General features: G+C 40.4%; 1 protein-coding gene across 2 annotated transcripts; it reads left to right on the top strand.

Moving 5' to 3' along the window:
- The first annotated feature begins 611 nt into the window (after positions 1-611).
- Positions 612-10728, top strand: LOC127682284 (peptidoglycan recognition protein 3). 2 transcript variants are annotated; one of them, XM_052178662.1, is made up of 7 exons: positions 612-694; positions 2408-2605; positions 4785-4903; positions 5542-5694; positions 6867-7065; positions 9768-9886; positions 10550-10728. In XM_052178662.1, exons 1-7 carry the CDS (start codon positions 612-614, stop codon positions 10726-10728), a joined length of 1050 nt encoding a protein of 349 aa, XP_052034622.1. The 2 variants fall into 2 exon arrangements, with proteins under 2 accessions (XP_052034622.1, XP_052034623.1); XM_052178663.1 differs by having other exon boundaries at positions 639-690; positions 2404-2605.
- Positions 10729-17659: the final 6931 nt, after the last annotated feature.

Below are 17659 nucleotides of genomic sequence, written 5' to 3'. Positions count from 1 at the left end.
ACACATTATGTGGACTACAGAATGTGATTAGTGAATGGAAATAGCTGGTTGCTATCTTCATGTTAGAGGTTGACTGATCATTCCTCAGTGATTTATATAATACGGAGCTTAACTATGGCTTTCCATACTTCTGATTATCCAGTGATGTCAGTGATGGAGCCCATAACTGTCCCTATTTATCATGTAGCGCTTCTGAGTATTCTTACAGAAATTTTGTCTTATAGGGATTTTTGTAAGGGCCAAATATAACCTGTAGTGTGAGGAATGACATTTATTAAGGGTCCTTACTACTACTACTGAAGGAATTTAGACAGAGTTTCATTTGTCCACGGTGGCTCAGTATCAGCTACATTCTCTGCAAGGAATAGATGTCTCCTGGACCTGCAGAATGTGGCTGTGGCAAGAGCCTGCTAGATACAAACAACAGGATCTTCACATTTATGGAAACCTGACATCTCCAGTTCGACCTGAGAAGCCTGAGCCAGATGCTGGCCCTCAAGAGGGACCTAGCGTGTAGGGAAACAAACAGGGTGCCCTGTTAGTTAGCATCGTCATTTTAACTGTCAGTGTTCTCCAGGGCCAGTGCCCTCCAGGGCTACCAATCAGACTCCATGTTGGTGTCCTGGGACCTCTTGAAGATGCTGCCCAGGCTTCTTGTCTTCTTGTCTGCTCTGAGTCTCATGGCCTGTGGTAAGTTCTCTTCTTAACAGAAGTGCTTTTGTTGAGTTACACACAAGTGTTCTTGTGTGGCAGAAATGTTCCCAGTATTGTCTTTGCTAGAGCATGTATAGCTTTGCCACTTGTTGCACTGCTCTGGAATTGACAAATTTCTAGTCCTGTCAGGTGTTGTGATTTTCCATCTTCCATAAGTTGATATGTGATTCTTACTTGATTTCATGAAATAAATGATAAATAATAAATAATCATCATTGACTTCTTAGAATTGTTATTGATTCAATTATATATTGTATTGATTACTTTTCTGTGACAAAATATTTGAGAAAAATGTTTGTTTTGGCTTGTAGCTCCATGATGTAAGTTTGTACATATGTATGCATACCAGAATGGTCTGAAAACATGGTAGCAAGAACCTAAGACATTTGGTCACTTTGTTTCCACAACTGTAGTGCAAAGAGTAGTGAATACTTGTGTCAATTTCCTCTTATTCAGTCTGATCTCCCAGCTAATGGAATGAACTGCCTAAGTTAAGGAGAGATATTCCCAGTTTAACTAACCCAATCTGTATAATCCCTTACAGACATGCTTAGAGCTTTGTCTCTTCAATGATTCTACATCTAGTCAGTTTGACTATAAAGGTTTAACACAGTGTTCAAATAATGAATGTGAGGTAATTTATAGCTCTAATTGTCTCACCATCTTGTCTTTTTCATTGTTGTCACCACTGCCACTATCACCATCATCACAGTTAAATCCAGCACAGATTTAATATTCATAAATAAATAATAACTGTCAGTGAAGGGCTGCCTTTACAACAAACATCTTGATGTAATTCTTGTGTCAAGCTTATTTTCACATTATCTGCTATAATATAGCTATTTCTTGGCCTTCTACTCTTAAGTAGACATGCTACTGGATTACATGAAGTTAGTGCTGGAGAAACTCACAGAGTAAAGAGTAGGTAGTTAATCTTCTCGATTTATGGATAACGATACAAAGGCCTGATAAGGAAGTGACTTGCCCTTGTGTGGCAATGAGATGGAACTAGGCCTCTGACAGTTGCTTAGTTCTGCTTTCTATCTAACTACTTACAAGATGATGACTAGTCTTTATTTCCTAGGGTCCTGTGGGCTTTATTGTCCTGGTATCCTGCCCTAGTGAGGCCTTAATTATATCCACCTTTGTTCAACCCACCCTCTAGTTGCACTGAAGCCTTCCCTCACCCATAATTAGAGCAATGTTGCTTTCCCTAGGTTACCTGCATGACTACCAACAGAACCATGTGTACACATTATAGTAGCACAAACTAAGGTGGTTTCCATTATCTCAACCAGATTTAACAGATTTATGAAGCACATACTGGTTCTTGAGACAGAAATATATTAATTACTGTATGGCTGTCCACAGAACTCCGTAGTTTAGACAATTGAAATATAAAGATCATTTTCTCTAGGCTCATTCCTGAGTCCTTGTATCTCATATTTCTTATGTCCCATTCCTAGAGATACAAAGATGTTCATAATTTTGGCAGTTGTTCCTACAAACCAGGCAATTTAACAGGGAGGAGAAGAGATCTGGATGATTTCTGGGTCCAGACTGGGCTATAGAGATAAGAATGGGAGGTTGTGGGTGGCGAACCACCATCCAGGGATTCCAGATACCATAGTTGGGGAGCTAGTGTCTTGAGTAGGGTCTGTTCATGCTGACCTGTGATCTCTCTTACAGGCAGTCTTACCATAATTTCCCGAAAAGAATGGGGAGCAAGTTCACTCACCTGCAGAGTCCCGTTGAGCCTGCCTGTGCCCTATCTCATCATAGAGCATGTTACCAGGATGCAATGCCATGATCAGATCACCTGCAGCCAGGTGGTACGGGTCCTACAGTCCCATTATATCCACAATAAAGGCTGGTGTGACGTGGCCTTCAAGTAAGAGACTTGTCAGGTTTCTGAAGCACATGCTCAATGTTACATCTTGAATCATTCTCCATTTTCCTTATTCTGCATCTCCTATTTTCGAAGCTTCATTTGTGCTTTGTTTATGATTGAAGAGCGTTAGAAAAAAAAGAACAAAAACAAAATCCAGAAATCATTAAGAGGAACAGCTCTAGGTCATGTATTAAGGGGTGCTTTTACTCTGGAAAATTATGAAAGGACATACAGAATGTTATGTACCAAGTGCTGCCAGTCCTGGAAGCCCCCAACATGACAGATCACAAGGACCTTCATTGTTATTACCCAACTGGGAGCAATACAGAAGAGAAGGGTTACTATTTTCCTTAACTAGATGAGAATGCCACAGTCTTTGGAAACTAAAGAGTATGTTTAAAGTGGCATATGGCAAGGGGCATGGATTCAATTGTATGAAAACTATGTGTTATTTGCAACACTTATTTGCTTCCAGTCAGGTATCATATCCATGAAGCATTTTCCCATTTACTACCCTGAATGACCACTGGGTATGACAAGGAGATGAGTGGGCCTGGAGAATGGTGGGGAAGAAACCTTGTGTTAAAGTGACTGGGAGGCATAAAAGATTTTTGCATTGCACAATGAATATTTACTTTAAGGGTTCTACTGAAGGTCCCTAACTTTTTCTCATTAGCGTCAAGAATGAGAAAGCTCACCACTACATGAAGAAACAAGAGTAGGGGTGGGGGATTTAAACTGCAAATAAAAATAACTTTTGAAGTCCATTTTGGAAAGGATAGTCTGTGCTTTCATATATTTTTAGCTTTAAATGTAAATAAGAGCAGCTGAAGATTTGCTGCACCACCTAAATCTATATGTTGCCAGGGACCTCAGGGAAGGCCTCAGTGGAAATTGTGTTGACTTTCTTAACTACAGTTTATCTGCTACTTGCTATCCCCCATCACTCTATGATTGTTGTTGAAGTGTTGCTTATTTCAAATGTGGTGTTTCTAAGTCATTTCAACTGTTCAGCCTCTAAAAATCAGGTTTCTGCAGGGACAATGTTAACCTCATTTTGACAGTGTAGTTACTGCAACTGTAATGGAATGTTCACATTGAGCTAATAAAGTTCTCTAATGAAGTAGGAACTGCTGGAAACATCAAAAAGGAGAACAATGGTGGGCATGCTTCCAAAGCCATCTGGTTTCATGAAACACCATTTTCAGGATGGACTGAAAATTGGAGAACAGCAGAATAGACAGAAAATTTTTTTAACAAAAATAGTAGAATAAAAGAATATAGACATGATTTCAAATGAAGCAAAAATGAAACAAACAAAAAGAAATATTTTATGATTAAGAACCTATGTGAATATGTGAAGAGTCAGTATAAATAAACACTTGAGTTAGGACTAGGGATGGCTCAGCGGTTAAGAGCACTGACTGCTCTTCCAGAGGCCTTGAGTTCAATTCTCAGCAACTAGCAAGTACATGGTGGCTCACAACCATCTGTAATGGGATCTGATGCACTCTTTTAGTGTGTCTGAAGAGATTGACAGTGTACAAACATACATAAAATAAATTAATGTTAAAAAAATAAACTCTTGAGTTGACACCAGTTGTTTTAGAGAATACTCAAGTGCTTGATCTTATAGTTAAAAACAGAAACAAAAAAAATATGATGTGTTCAGCTAAGTGTAGGAGTGAATGACTGTAATCATGGCTCTTACAATTTTGAAACAATAGGATTGCTATGACTTCAAGGACAGTTTAGGCTTTGCAGTAAGTTCCAGGCAAGCCTTGTTAAAAAGCAGAAAGTATATTTTAAAGCCTGCCCATTCCAAATAATAATAACAACATAATGAGTTAATTAACAGGCACTTGAAAAGATGAAATTAATTGTCCTCAGGCACTGGAGAGTCACACGTTCAAATTCTACTTTAGATGAAATGAGTATTTTTTAACTGAGAAACACGTATAATCTAAGGCAGAATTACACATGGAAAGCATATGTAATCTAAGTCAAAACCAAAATTGAAATATATTCCTATTTCTTTAGAAGGTCTAAAATGATTTGTTCCCCATTGTTATGTTATTGAAACTTCATTATTTTATGAGCATCTAGGACCACTTTGGGGAAATGAATTTTCTTAATAAAGAGGTTGGTTTGCCACTAAATCTTTATTTTTCCTTGACAGCTTTCTAGTTGGGAATGATGGCAATGTGTATGAAGGTGTCGGGTGGCATGTCCAAGGCTTGCACACTCAAGGCTACAATAATGTTTCCCTGGGCATTGCCTTCTTCGGAAGCAAGATAGGTAATGGTAATTTCCTCCAGACCCAGAAAGTAGCCTACTACTTCCTCCACCTTCTTTTCTCAATGCTCATATCTATTTAGTCTACATTATATTTGCCATCCCTGATAACCACTGATTCTGGAAATCCTTTCTGCTGTTGTACTCTATGACCTGAAGTTTTTTTCTCATCTGTGGTCTATATTTGTTGAAATGTTGCTGTAGCCGCCCCTTACATGGAGTTCACAGTTATGGTCAATAGTATCTGAACTCATCTGCTGCTAATATTTTAATTGCCAGAGGCAGACATCATGGGTTATTTCTTCCTTTAGTATATTTTACTAGTAGAGACAAACAGAGGCTAGTTGCCAAAGCAAGAAAGTTGAAGTAGTTTATAAGATCCTCCAGCCCCAACGAGAGTATAACAAAGGGCAGGGATAATGTTGAAATCTAATATGTCAATAAGAGGAAAAAATATAGCCTATGTTTGACCCTTACAAGATGTCCTAATTGTGGTTGCTTAGATTTCTTACCAAGTAATCTTGCCTGTCTTTTCTCTTCCTGTCTACTAGTCACTCAGGTCTGGTAGAGACTTGCCTTCCCTGTGGATGCTGTCAACACTAACTTACTAACACTTTTTATTTCTTATTACTCCCATGAAGGAAGCAGACCCAGTCCTGCTGCTTTATCAGCTACAGAGGACTTGATCTTCTTTGCCATCCAAAATGACTACCTGTCACCCAAGTACTTTCAGCCATTTCTCTTAAAGGAAGAGACCTGTTTGGTTCCGCAGCACTCAGAGACACCCAAAAAAGGTCAGAACCTTAACCTATCATACCCAGCATTGAATCACCCCCAACTACATTTGGGGATGTTCTCCTGTTAAGCTTTCAAGGATTTCTTGTACCAAGAACATCTCACATGTGCCATAACTATGAAATCGGGAATGTTAGACAAGTATTTCACTAATGGACAACATCCCTATTAATTGGTGAAGTCAAGGAGACATGTTTTCCCTGGCCTCTCCAACTCACCAAAATGTTATTGTCATGAACCCATTCTTGCCACAAATAAATGTATACTCATATTTTTACTGACTCTACAAAAAACACTAAATCCTCAGATTTTCCATACATCAGTTTAAAAAAAAAAGAGCTCCTACCATCAAGGAACAGGAACTTCGGTGAAGAAGTCAAAACATGAACAAGATACAAATAAGGTATGTTAGACAGCATGGATGTGAGAAAGGAAAGTAAGAAATAGAAAATGAATAGTCATATTTATATACTGTGGGAAACACCCCCCACACACATACTCTTACCTTTCCAAAGTCTTCCATGGCTATGGTGTTGAGAAAATTGGAATTTACAGCTAATACTGACATTATAATGGTTATCCTAATGAACAATGAAAATGGTGTGCTAGTTTAGAAAGAACAATCAGTAAATTTAAAAACAATAAAACTAATAATCACTTCCAGTATGCTAGTTCTCAGCTACCTCAGCCTTTTTGTCAGAACAAGTGATAATTTAAATTTCAGTTTTTGAAATTATAAATCTCTACCAAAAAAAAGTTTTTGCATTTGGGCTGGTATTCTCTTCAATAATGACAAATCTGTAACATTGTGAGTTCTTTGTAGAATTCATATTTTTCACATAAACTTGATAAGTTTAAAAAGTAAGCTGATTTGACCATATCTTCCTTATTATGTGGCACACATATAAGCATAGAGATACCTTGTGTTTTTGAAGAATACAATTGTGTCTCTGTTTAATCAGTCTGTTCCTTTCAGCTTTCACATTGGTTTTTATGCAATTAAAACCTATTGATTCAGGCAGCTGCCTTTTCCAGACTCCTGCTGGAAGTTCATATTAGGTGTTCATATTTGTGGGACACAAGAAACTTGTGTGAACCAGTCTCTGGATGTATGCTACTTCCATAACAGTCCAAAGCAAATCTCATCCTCTTTGTTTTCACTTTGCTGCAGCATGCCCCAATATCACACCACGGTCTGTTTGGGAAGCCAGAGAGACACACTGCCCTCAAATGAACCTTCCAGCCAAATTTGTCATCATCATCCACACTGCTGGGGGAAGCTGCAATGAGTCTGCGGAGTGCTTGGTTCGTGTGAGAGACATACAGTCCTTTCACATAGACAAACAAGATTTCTGTGACATTGCATATCAGTAAGTGGAAAATGATCTGTTTGTTCAGAGCCATGGAGAGCAAGGCTGGTGGAGTGCAGGTGTTTTGCACAGATGCCATAAATTCTTCTTGCAAGAATATGGACTGAGTAGAATTCAGGGCTTGGGCTACTTAACTGGTCATGCATGTTCTCCATTGAGATTGGGAACATCACAATAATCAAATAAGGAATGAGAAGCAATGAGAAAGGAAAACTGTGAACCTCAAAGAAGGGGTATGCCTTCTTAGATACCTCAGCCTTTTTGTCAGAACAAGTGATAATTTAAATTTAAGTTTTTGAAATTATAAATCTCTACCAAAAAAAAAGTTTTTGCATTTGGGCTGGTAGTCTCTTCAATAATGACAAATCTGTAACATTGTGAGTTCTTTGTAGAATTCATATTTTTCACATAAACTTGATAAGTTTATGTTATAAATAATAAGGGAATAAGTTTAAATAATTATTCTAAATAATAAGGGAATCTTGTTCTAAATAATAAGGGAAGAAGGTCCTGGCCAGCTCCAGCTTCTTCTCTCTGATGTTAGAATCCTGTTAGTCTTCTGCTACTCACCACACCAGGATTTTAACTTGCTGAGCTCTTTTGTCTCATCACTATAGTAGGGACAACATTTTCTGTTTGAAGACAGGGAGTGAGATACAATATTCTCTTCTGGTCCCTTTCATGTCAGGATTATCTTTAAGAAACATTTTCATTTAATTAAATAGCAGAAGATATGTAGAGGATTCCTTGTGCTTTTCAAAGGTGTGACTAGTGGTTAGAAAAATATAAACTTCAGTTATTTGTTAGGGATTTAAAGAATGAATTCTGTGACTAGTTTTGGATGGGTTTGCTTCTGCAGTGTGCCACTGATGTTCTATCATCTTACTTTCCAAACCTCTTAGCATGAAGGAGAGAACCTGCTTCATTTGTCATGACTTTTCATAGTCTTCACTATAGTCACAGCAGATAATAGGGAACTGACTACAAATTTGGATATTACCAACTGGCACACACCAGCTGAGTTGATTCTTGCTCCTCAACTTTTAAACCTGCCATTGAACTGCAGAGTTAGAGAAACAATAAACAATAACAATGCAAAATTTTAAACACAGTGATGGAAGAGGATCTGCGTACAGAAAAGATGAGCCCAGAAATCCTTGGAGGAGTGATAGGTATCAGAGAAGGGCTAATGAAGAGGACTATCCTTAATGGCACATGAATTAAGCATGTGTGTGGGGGTTGGGGGTGCTTGGCAAAAGGAAGTGATATAATTAAAGAACAATACATTCAAAAGCTTGGGATATGAACAGAAAATGAGTCCTTGATGAAACCAAACATATCCCACTCAAACCTAAAAATGGATTTACAAGAGAAGGGTAGTGAGGATGGGAGCTGCAGGAGCCTGACTACTATGTAGATTTTTTAAGTAAAACTAATTAAAATTGACTTTATTTGAAGTGGAACTGGAGACAGTGGGAAGCCATACTCTTTTAAAATTGTTTTTAATAGATTTATGTTATTTTACATGTGTGTGTTGCCTACATGTGTGTGTGTGTGTGTGTGTGTTTGTACAACAAGTATACCTGGTGCCTGCAGAGGTGAGAAAAGGATACTGGATCCTCTGTAACTGGAGTTACAAATGGTTGTAACTGCTATGTGGGTGAGCGGAACCAAACCCATGTTCAATGCAAGAGCATTGAGTATTCTCAACTGTGGAGCCATCTTGCCAGCCTCTTGGGTATGATTTTAAGAGTAGATTAGAAGGACACAAAACCTTGGGCAAAGTGCTGTTAAAATAATCAAGTTGGTGTTGGACAGTGGTTGTTGGATGGAAAGAGTAGAAGTTTTTTTTTTCTTTTTTTTTATTCGATATATTTTTTATTTACATTTCAAATGATTTCCCTTTTCTAGCCCCCCACTGCCCGAAAGTCCCGCAAGCCCCTTCTCTCCCCCTGTCCTCCCACCCACCCCTTCCAACTTCCCCGTTCTGGTTTTGGCAAATACTGCTTCACTGAGTCTTTCCAGAACAGGGGGCCAAAGAGTAGAAGAATTTAAAAGCAATGTAAGAGACACAACTGATGGGTGATGGGTAGTCCTTGGTTGAGTCTCTGAGAGGGAAAAGAGGGAATTTAAGATGATGCCTTATTTTCTGGCTACAGAAAATATAAAAAGGATTTTTTTCTAGACCCAGTGGATTTTACAGAAAATAGTTGAAGCTATGGGAGTGGATGATTGTTTAACCTGGGTGAATGTGTTCAGTGGACAGAGAAGAGCTAGGCCAGGGTCCTAAGGAAGAAGTGTAGGGTTTTCAGAATCACAGTAGTTCAGGGAAGGCAGGTGAGATGGCAATCAGCTAAGAAAGAGAACTGTAAAGGAAAGAGCCTGAGGAGGGCATTGTCTGAAGAAGTCTGTGGAGGAGAATGCTTCAGGACCAGATTGATCAATGGTCAAAATGACCATTGCTCAGGAAGTTGAGGAACATCAAAGTCATTCTGGATGAGTTTGATTCAGTACTGGGGTTGAATGCCAAGTAGAGAACTATGTTTTGCTTTTGATTATTTCTGCATTTCTGCATGCTGGCAGCTGTAGCATATCTGGACAGTGTGTGATAAATGGATGAAAGAATGGATTAAGGATTATAGTGGATAAAGCAAATTGTGCTCCTCACACTGATTTCTTTGTTTTCCTTTACCGAACCCTAGCTTTCTAGTGGGCCAAGATGGTGGAGTATATGAAGGAGTTGGCTGGAATATTGAAGGTTCTCATACCTATGGATACAATGATATTGCTCTAGGAATTGCCTTCATAGGAAACTTTGTAGGTAAGGCATGGTGGGGCAGAGAGTTCTGCCTAATGAAGTACCATGTGGAATACTCAGGAAACACAGGGGAAAACAGAGACAGTATTGTGACACTAGTAGAAATACATGGTAGTTCAGCAAAATATTTTAGATTTAACAAAAATTCTCAATAAAGAATGACTTCTGCTAGGAGCATATCCCAAATAGAATATTTGCCCCCAATTCATTATGTCCATCCAAAACTCTATTTCATCCTATGTCTATATCCAAGGTAAGCATGGAACAACTACAGAGGAAAAGAAAAACGAGGGCTTTTGAAAATTATATGTTTCATTTGGGAAATGTGTGCCCTTCCTTATTAACAACAGCAATAATGTAGGAATGCGTCATTGCCTGTGATGACATAGCATAGAACAATCTGTAGTTCTTCTGCACACACTGAAAATTTGTGTCATGTTTTATCTTCTATTCCAGGGCAATTTTTAATTTTCTAAAGAAATTTGGCAAGATGGAATTAGAAAACACAGTTGTTTGGGCTTTGTTTCATGTATAACTAGTTGTTAGCTATGGTGATTGTGGGAAAGGATAGGATGAGAGATGGGAAGAGTGGAATCTAGGTATTTGTCACTGCTATAGCCAAGCAACTTTGAGATCTTAACAATCATGGGTAAATGTGTTTTACAGAAAAGCCTCCAAATGAAGCTTCACTGGAGGCGGCCCAGAGCCTGATCCAGTGTGCTGTGGCCAAAGGATACCTGACCTCCAACTACCTGCTTATGGGCCACAGTGATGTGTCCAACATCCTGTCCCCTGGACAGGCATTATACAACATCATCAAGACGTGGCCTCACTTCAAGCACTGAAAAAGGCCCCAGAGGGAGACTTAAATTCCTGGTGGGAATTTGTGCTTATCTCTTACCTTGGCCCAGCACCTCTGTTCCCCAATTTATTCAATGTGTTACCTTGTTATTCTTTCTTGTATTGTAATTACATTGTCTTCTCTTATGGATATCCTTCAAGGTCTCCTGGGGGACAGTTCCAGTAATCTATCCTGGTCCCTCCCAGAGATTGAAGCTGACTGTGGTGACATGTCTATAATGGATTCTGTGTCTCCAGTCATCTGTGCCTTGTGCTAGGAGTACACTGAAGACCAACCAGGCAGACCTGTGTTTACATGTGCTGTCTAGTGTCTATGGTCCATCTGTTGTGTGGCTGGGCCCTGCTGAACTGAGAGAGAGAGAGAGAGAGAGAGAGAGAGAGAGAGAGAGAGAGAGAGAGAGAGAGAGAGAGGAGAGAGAACCCAAAGCCTTTCTGTTCTGTTGACCCCTCCCCCAGTCTCCATCAGCTCTTCCTTACCAGGGGGAAGAATTTTTATCATTTTAGGGGAGAGAGGACTCCCCAACACCTGGCTTTGGTGCTGCTAGAATTGGGCTTTTGCCTTTAGAGAGTTTTTACATCTCTCATAACCTCACATTTACTCCGAATGTTTATTTCTTTTCTCAGACCCTTTCCCTTGGATGTCATCAGACTGACTCAGGTCATTTGTCATTTTCCCTAAAGCATCCCAGGAATGTAATCAGGAAAAAACTTATTTGTCTAGTGGATAAGACTTAGGAGAGACACACTAGCCACTCCTGGTTTACACAGCAGGGATAGATAGAATGAAAACCTCACAGGCATTTCTGTCAGAGACTCTCGGCAGACTTTTTGTGTGGATGGGGGCTGAGTACAGACTTCCCAGCAAAGGGGAATTTAGCACCTCTCGTACAGGAAGTAGTCATGAGATGTTAAGAAAGTGTCTCACTCAAGGCCAGGTTTGAAATGTACCTCTTGACATTCATGTATTCGAAACCCAGTCCCAAAATAATCACAGGAACAATTATGAAGACAAAGTGAGCAACAGAGACTGAAGGAAAGGCCACCCAGAGACTGTCCTACCTGGGGATTCATCCTATAAACAGTCACCAAAACCCAAAACTGCTATGGATGACAAGAAGTGTGTACCAAAAGGAGCCTGTTATGGTTGTCTTTTGGAGGAACCCTGCCAGAGCCTTACAGATACAGAGGCAAATACTAGCAGCCAACTGTTGGACTGAGCACAGGGTTCACAATGAAGGAGTTGGAGGACAGACTGGAGGAGCTGGGGTGGAGGGTTGCAGCCCCATGGGAAGAACAACAATGTTGGCCAACCAGACACCTAAGGGTTCCCCAGGGACTAAACTATCAATCAAGAGATGCACATGGTTCCAACCAAAAGATTGGCAGAGGAATGTCCTGTCAGGCATCAGTGGGAGGAGAGGTTCTTGAACTTGTGAAGGCTCAATAGAGGCCCCAGCGTGAGGAAATCTAGTAAGGGTCGTGGAATCATGTTGGGTGGAGGAGCATATTCTTGAAGGCAGGGGGTGGGAGGATGGGTTGGGGGTTCTCGAGGAGGGAGGAAACCGGGAAAGGGATATAACATTTGAAATGTAAATGAAGAATATATTCAATAAAAAAGTGAAGAAAGAAACCCAGTCCCTAATAATCACTAGTGTCGAGAGATGGACCTTTTTAGATATAATTAATCATTAATGTTGTTGTTATAAGAGTGAGTCTGTTAATAAAATGAGTGTGCTCCTCCTACTCTCTCTCTCTCTCTCTCTCTCTCTCTCTCTCTCTCTCTCTCTCTCTCTCTCTCTCTCTCTCCTCTCTCTCTCTCTTGTGCTTACCCACGCTGCCACAGGATAATACAGCAAGAAGGCCTTGGCGTAATGATGACCTTGAACTTCACAGAGTTCAGACTACACAAAATAAATCTTTGTTCATTGTGATTAACCTAGTTTCGAGTATTCTGTTAAAGAATCATACGACTAAGTCATCAATATTGATTTATTGACTTTTCTTACTATCTCTCAAAATAGAGACCCCTTCTCTTTGAGTTAGTCACCTCTTTGAGACTTCTGGGACTCACTGGCCTTGGAAGGGAGTTAGTGATTCCCCCTTCTCTGAAAGCTTATACAGAGGCTGCTTCATGAAGCCAGCATGGTCTAGATGGTAGTTCACTCCAAACTATCCACCTTTAAGGACTTTAAATATATGTTTCAACTAAACCCATAGCACTTATCTGGCAAGTGCTTTTATAAGAACACTTCTGAGGGGGCCTATTGTAAGCAGTTTGTCTCTTCTGTCTTCTGAGTAAGAAATACTTCCTAGTGCCCCATCAGTCACTTACTAGTAGACTAGCATCAGCCTCCAATGACTGAGATGAGGGCTAAATGAGTGAATGTGAGCAAGGATTTTAGAACTTACTCTTGCCATTTAATCATTGTTCAGCTGAGGCACACACAGTCTTATTCTCATTGTCTGTAGAGTGCCTCTGTTACTCCTGTTTTGACTCTCAGAAGATGGATGTGTTTCCTTAGGTACCAACTTCAGCCACATGGGGGAGTCCTTTGTTGGCTGACTTCAAGGTTTGTGGTGAGCAAGAAGGAGCCAGGCAGGTGCACCCACAGAATGCCAGGTCTGAGGGAGCCTATGGTGAAGGAGTGCTGACATGTCCCTCACGACTGCTGGCCTTCTCTAGGAGGACTCAGTTCCTGAGCTCATTGACTTAGCTGTTTTCTACAATTTAAGCTAGGAGTACAAGAAAGGCTGGGTTTCTTTTATTTTCAGAAAAGTGTACACTAAAAAGGGCAAAGCACCTATTTTATATATAAGATTCAAAAACGCAGGCATATGGCCTGTTTTTCTTCATCTAGTTAGTTAATAAAAGGAAATACTCCGGTTCTCAGGTGAGGAATGATTCTCATTATCCCCTGATGGGAAGCATACTGTGGCCTCATTCTGACTGAGTAAAATACCACAGCCTCATCTTTCCACCCCTTCTGCCTGCCTCTGTTTTCATCCACTATCCTGATATCTGAAGTTCCTCTTGCTTTTAAAGGTACTTTTTGAAGGTTAGCCTTTGAGAACACCCCCTTCCTGGTGCCCACATGCTTTCACAGGCCTTTTGGTGGCTTATCTATCTTCCTGTTTCCCCTGAGAACCCTGGCCTCCCTGGGAGCAGTGCCTGCTATTTGCTGGAACATCTCCAAAGCTCCACCCAGGGCCTTATTGTCACCAACTAAGAGTCTGTGGAATGAAGGATGGTTGGGGCTCTCGGGAGGAGGGTGGTGGTTTCCCACTCAGCTAGTCTTGGATAGTTGCTGCAGAGTGGAAAATCCCAGCATTTTTATGACTCAGCCCAGCCCACTTGCTGTGACTGCCAGATTTATTACAAGTTAACTCTCTAATTCTAGGCCACTCATTATCTCCACCTTGTGGTGGCATTCTTACCAATTGTGAGATCTGGAGAGTCATGGTCCAGGATCTTTGTGTCCCACCCTGAAGTCTGTGACCTTACTATTGGAAGGACTTCAAGCCTGGTGAGCATATTACCTGTTGCTGCTGCCCTGTGAGATGTCTCTTCCTTCTGTGGTACCTCCCCTCATGCTTCCATGTTCCTCCTTGTCCCTTGGCCTGTCCTATCTCCACTTCTATATTTTTTTCCACTGTTTCTATCTTTGCTCTTCTCCCTCCCACATCTTTGCTACATCTCTGTCTCTCAATGCATCTCATTTTCTGTCTCTGTGTGCCCTTCTGGTCACTGCCTTTGCCCTTCCTCTAGAATTATTCTAAAATGAACAAGGATCAGGATAATGGGAATGCATGGGGGCATCAAATTTTAGCTGGAGATACTCAGGGATCGTTTTCACTTGGACCCTGAAAAATCACCTGTGCTGTGCCCAGAGGCTACCATAGACCCTGGAGAGTGGGAGGAGAAGGGCAGAAGGCCAAGGGTGTGGTGATTCTAAGGAAGGTGTATGTTTTTCAGGAGCTTAGAGGCGGGCAGAGCTGGTCCAGGTGTGTTTCTAGCCAAGCAGGTTCTGCAAGGCACGACTGAAATGGGCAGGGCCTTCCAGCTGATCTTTAAAAGGAGAGAAGGCATTATTTACAAGAAAGGCATAGTGAGCAAGATCAATTCCTGGGATGCATGGCATAAACTTTTAGAGACCTTCACAGTTGACTGAAGTAAAAAAAAAAGTGTCTCCTCATGGGCAGTAAGCTGGGGTCTCCTCTCAGGGAAGCTGGTGGGCCACTGACCTAAGTGATACAGCTATTTTGGAAGAAAGCTTAGGAATTGACTACAGACCCCGATGCTCAGCTTGCATCTAGTTCCAGAAATCTAAATCTTGATGTCAACAAATTAAGATTGACTCATGTTGTCCTCCCTTGGCATCCTGTTTTTTATTCCTTCCCTCTTTTCTTGCACCCATTACTTGACTTTCCAACTAGATTATGAACTCTTGATGGGACCAAGTTAAGTCATGTTCTCTCTCTAGTCTGCCCAGAGTAGGGCTCATTTAGCACTTCAGACTTGCTACATCAGATCTAGTGAACATGAGCTGCTATTCTCCCTTGGTCTGCCTTAAAAGCAGGTGGCCAGTACAGTTGTTTTCTCTGAGTCTATATTTATTATGCCCCTTTGGTCAGATGTAAACAAGGGCCCTCCTGTGCAAAGATGAAAAGATTAGAGGGACCTTGAGCTACAGTTAAAATTAAGTGTAGTTATCTACAATAAAACCTGGTGAGTTTTTAGGAGCCTTTTGTCATTTGCTTGTCCCCTCCATGAACATGCTCTGTACTGGGTGCATGCCATATGTGATTTTGTTAAATCCCCCACTCTGCAGAGCAGTAACTAGTTTCCTATCAGACTTAAGGAAATAGGATATGTTTGGTAGGATCAAGTCACTTTCTTAAGGTCACACAGCAAATACATATCAGTGCTGAAATGGGTCACTATTTCTTTCTTATACCAACTGTCTTCTGGGTGCTACCAAGCCTTTATAGCTAGTGACAAACCTCAGTGGTACTTGCTAGAGTTAACTAAATTCATATATTTCCCTTGAACCAACAATGTGCTTCAGCTGATGTTACATAAAATTCTAAGTCAGTGGTGTAGTTTTGGGTTCATCTTCTCCTCCCCCCCCTCCTCCTCCTCCTCCTCCTCCTCTTTCTCTTCTTCCTCTTAATCTTCTTCAACCTTTGCAATGCCTCCCAGGAATGCCTTACTTGTCCTGCCACTATATCACACCATCAGCCCCCACTTTATCAAAACTGCTATTATCCTACCTCTCACCCCATCAAGCCTTCACAAGCATGTTTGTCAGCCTCACTGAAGGACTCTGGTTTGTCTTGATTTAGAGTCCATTCAAATCTGTTGAAATCATTTCAAATCTTGGTTCTGTAATTCTTTTGTCATTGCTCACTTCTTTATCCATAGATCATCATCCACCCATCAAACATTTGTATGTATTAGGCAATCTGCCCAGGGCACTTTTAAGCAGCTCGCCCAATCTGACTTGCAGAAGAGTACTACTGTGAACAGGAGGGTAATATCATCTCCATTTTACAGTCAAAAACCAGTCTCAGCTGAGGCCCAGTGTCTATTTCATTGCTATTATCTTTTGTGGACTTAGCAGAGATCCACCTCCAGCTGCCTATGATCTCTGAAAACATCTCATTGATCCCAGGCAGGCTTCAAACTCACCCTATAATCAAAGATAGCCTTGAGCTCTAAATTCTCCTGTCTCTACCCTCTTAGTGTGCTATCGTACTTCTTTGATTCTATTTTTCTGTCAGTCATAAAGACACTGAACAAGTACTACCCATCTTCCAAGCCTTGTAAGTCTATGACTGGATGGAGAAGAACTAGAAGTGCATATACCTGTACTATGTGTTAAAGCAACACTGCTGATTATTGCTGTTTAGCAGTCCACTTCTATTACTGAGAAGCCCTAGTCATCACCAGTATTCTTTTCTTATGATTGTTTTTAAAAAAGTATTTATTTTTGGCTAGAAAGCAAGTATATCGCTTAACCCTGTTCTTTTTAAAAAGATTTACTTTGTTCATGTGAGTACTTTGCCTGCATCTATAGTTATGCACCACATCTGTTAATGATGTCACTGGAATCTGGAAGAGGGTCTCCTAGAACTGGATTAATGTCATTCACAATTCTCCCTTGTTCATAGATACTTTTCATGTGTTATAAATTTCACATTTCCATAGTTTTTTTTTTTTGATATTATGGCGAGTTCACCCAGTGATGCTTCTCTTACCTCTTTACTTCACAGTCCACAGACTTATGGTAATTTAGGAAATGTAATACATGATGATATTCATAGTCACAGAAAATTTTGGTTTATATTCTAGATGTAGGGGCTGAAGAGGTCACTGTACCTATTCTACAAACAGAATGATATCAGTCTTGTCCTTATCACACACATAAAAATCAGCACCTGTCTTTTATAAACACAGTACTTTGGCACAGGGACAGGTAGATCCCTGGTCATTGGACAAAAAGCCCAGGAAATTTATAATTCTACATTTAGGGAGAGTCTATGTATCAAATAATAATGTAGATAATGATGAAGAAAGATACTTGACGTTAACCTCTGGCCTCTGGAAGCACATATGTGCACATGCACCTTCATACATATGTACAAACACCCACATAAACATGGAGACACTCCACATCCACAAAAGATTCTAGTTACAGTGAAGTCAAGGGTGTTTCCTTAACCATCTTAATTTGTTATCTTCTCAAATTTGGGAAATAATGAAACTCTCTGGACTGATATTTAAAAGAGAGAAACTTAAAATATTACAAAGGAGTTTAAGAATAAAATATTTATATATTGTTAAGCTGGGTAACTAAGGAGAACAATATTGTCTTCTCAAGAGAAACAGCCAACTGGAATGGGGGTGTCAAGGCC

Source organism: Apodemus sylvaticus, chromosome 4 (assembly GCF_947179515.1).
Source record: "Apodemus sylvaticus chromosome 4, mApoSyl1.1, whole genome shotgun sequence".
Taxonomy (NCBI): Eukaryota; Metazoa; Chordata; class Mammalia; order Rodentia; family Muridae; genus Apodemus; species Apodemus sylvaticus.
This window is presented reverse-complemented; position numbering and strand designations above follow the sequence as displayed.

Bases quoted from the DNA above. Each gene is read 5' to 3' on its own strand.
- LOC127682284 (XM_052178662.1), top strand. From the start codon at position 612: ATGTTGGTGTCCTGGGACCTCTTGAAGATGCTGCCCAGGCTTCTTGTC. The intron at 5,695-6,866 runs GTCAGAACCTTA...ACTTTGCTGCAG, and splicing joins CTCAGAGACACCCAAAAAAG to CATGCCCCAATATCACACCA. The intron at 7,066-9,767 runs GTAAGTGGAAAA...ACCGAACCCTAG, and splicing joins TTCTGTGACATTGCATATCA to CTTTCTAGTGGGCCAAGATG.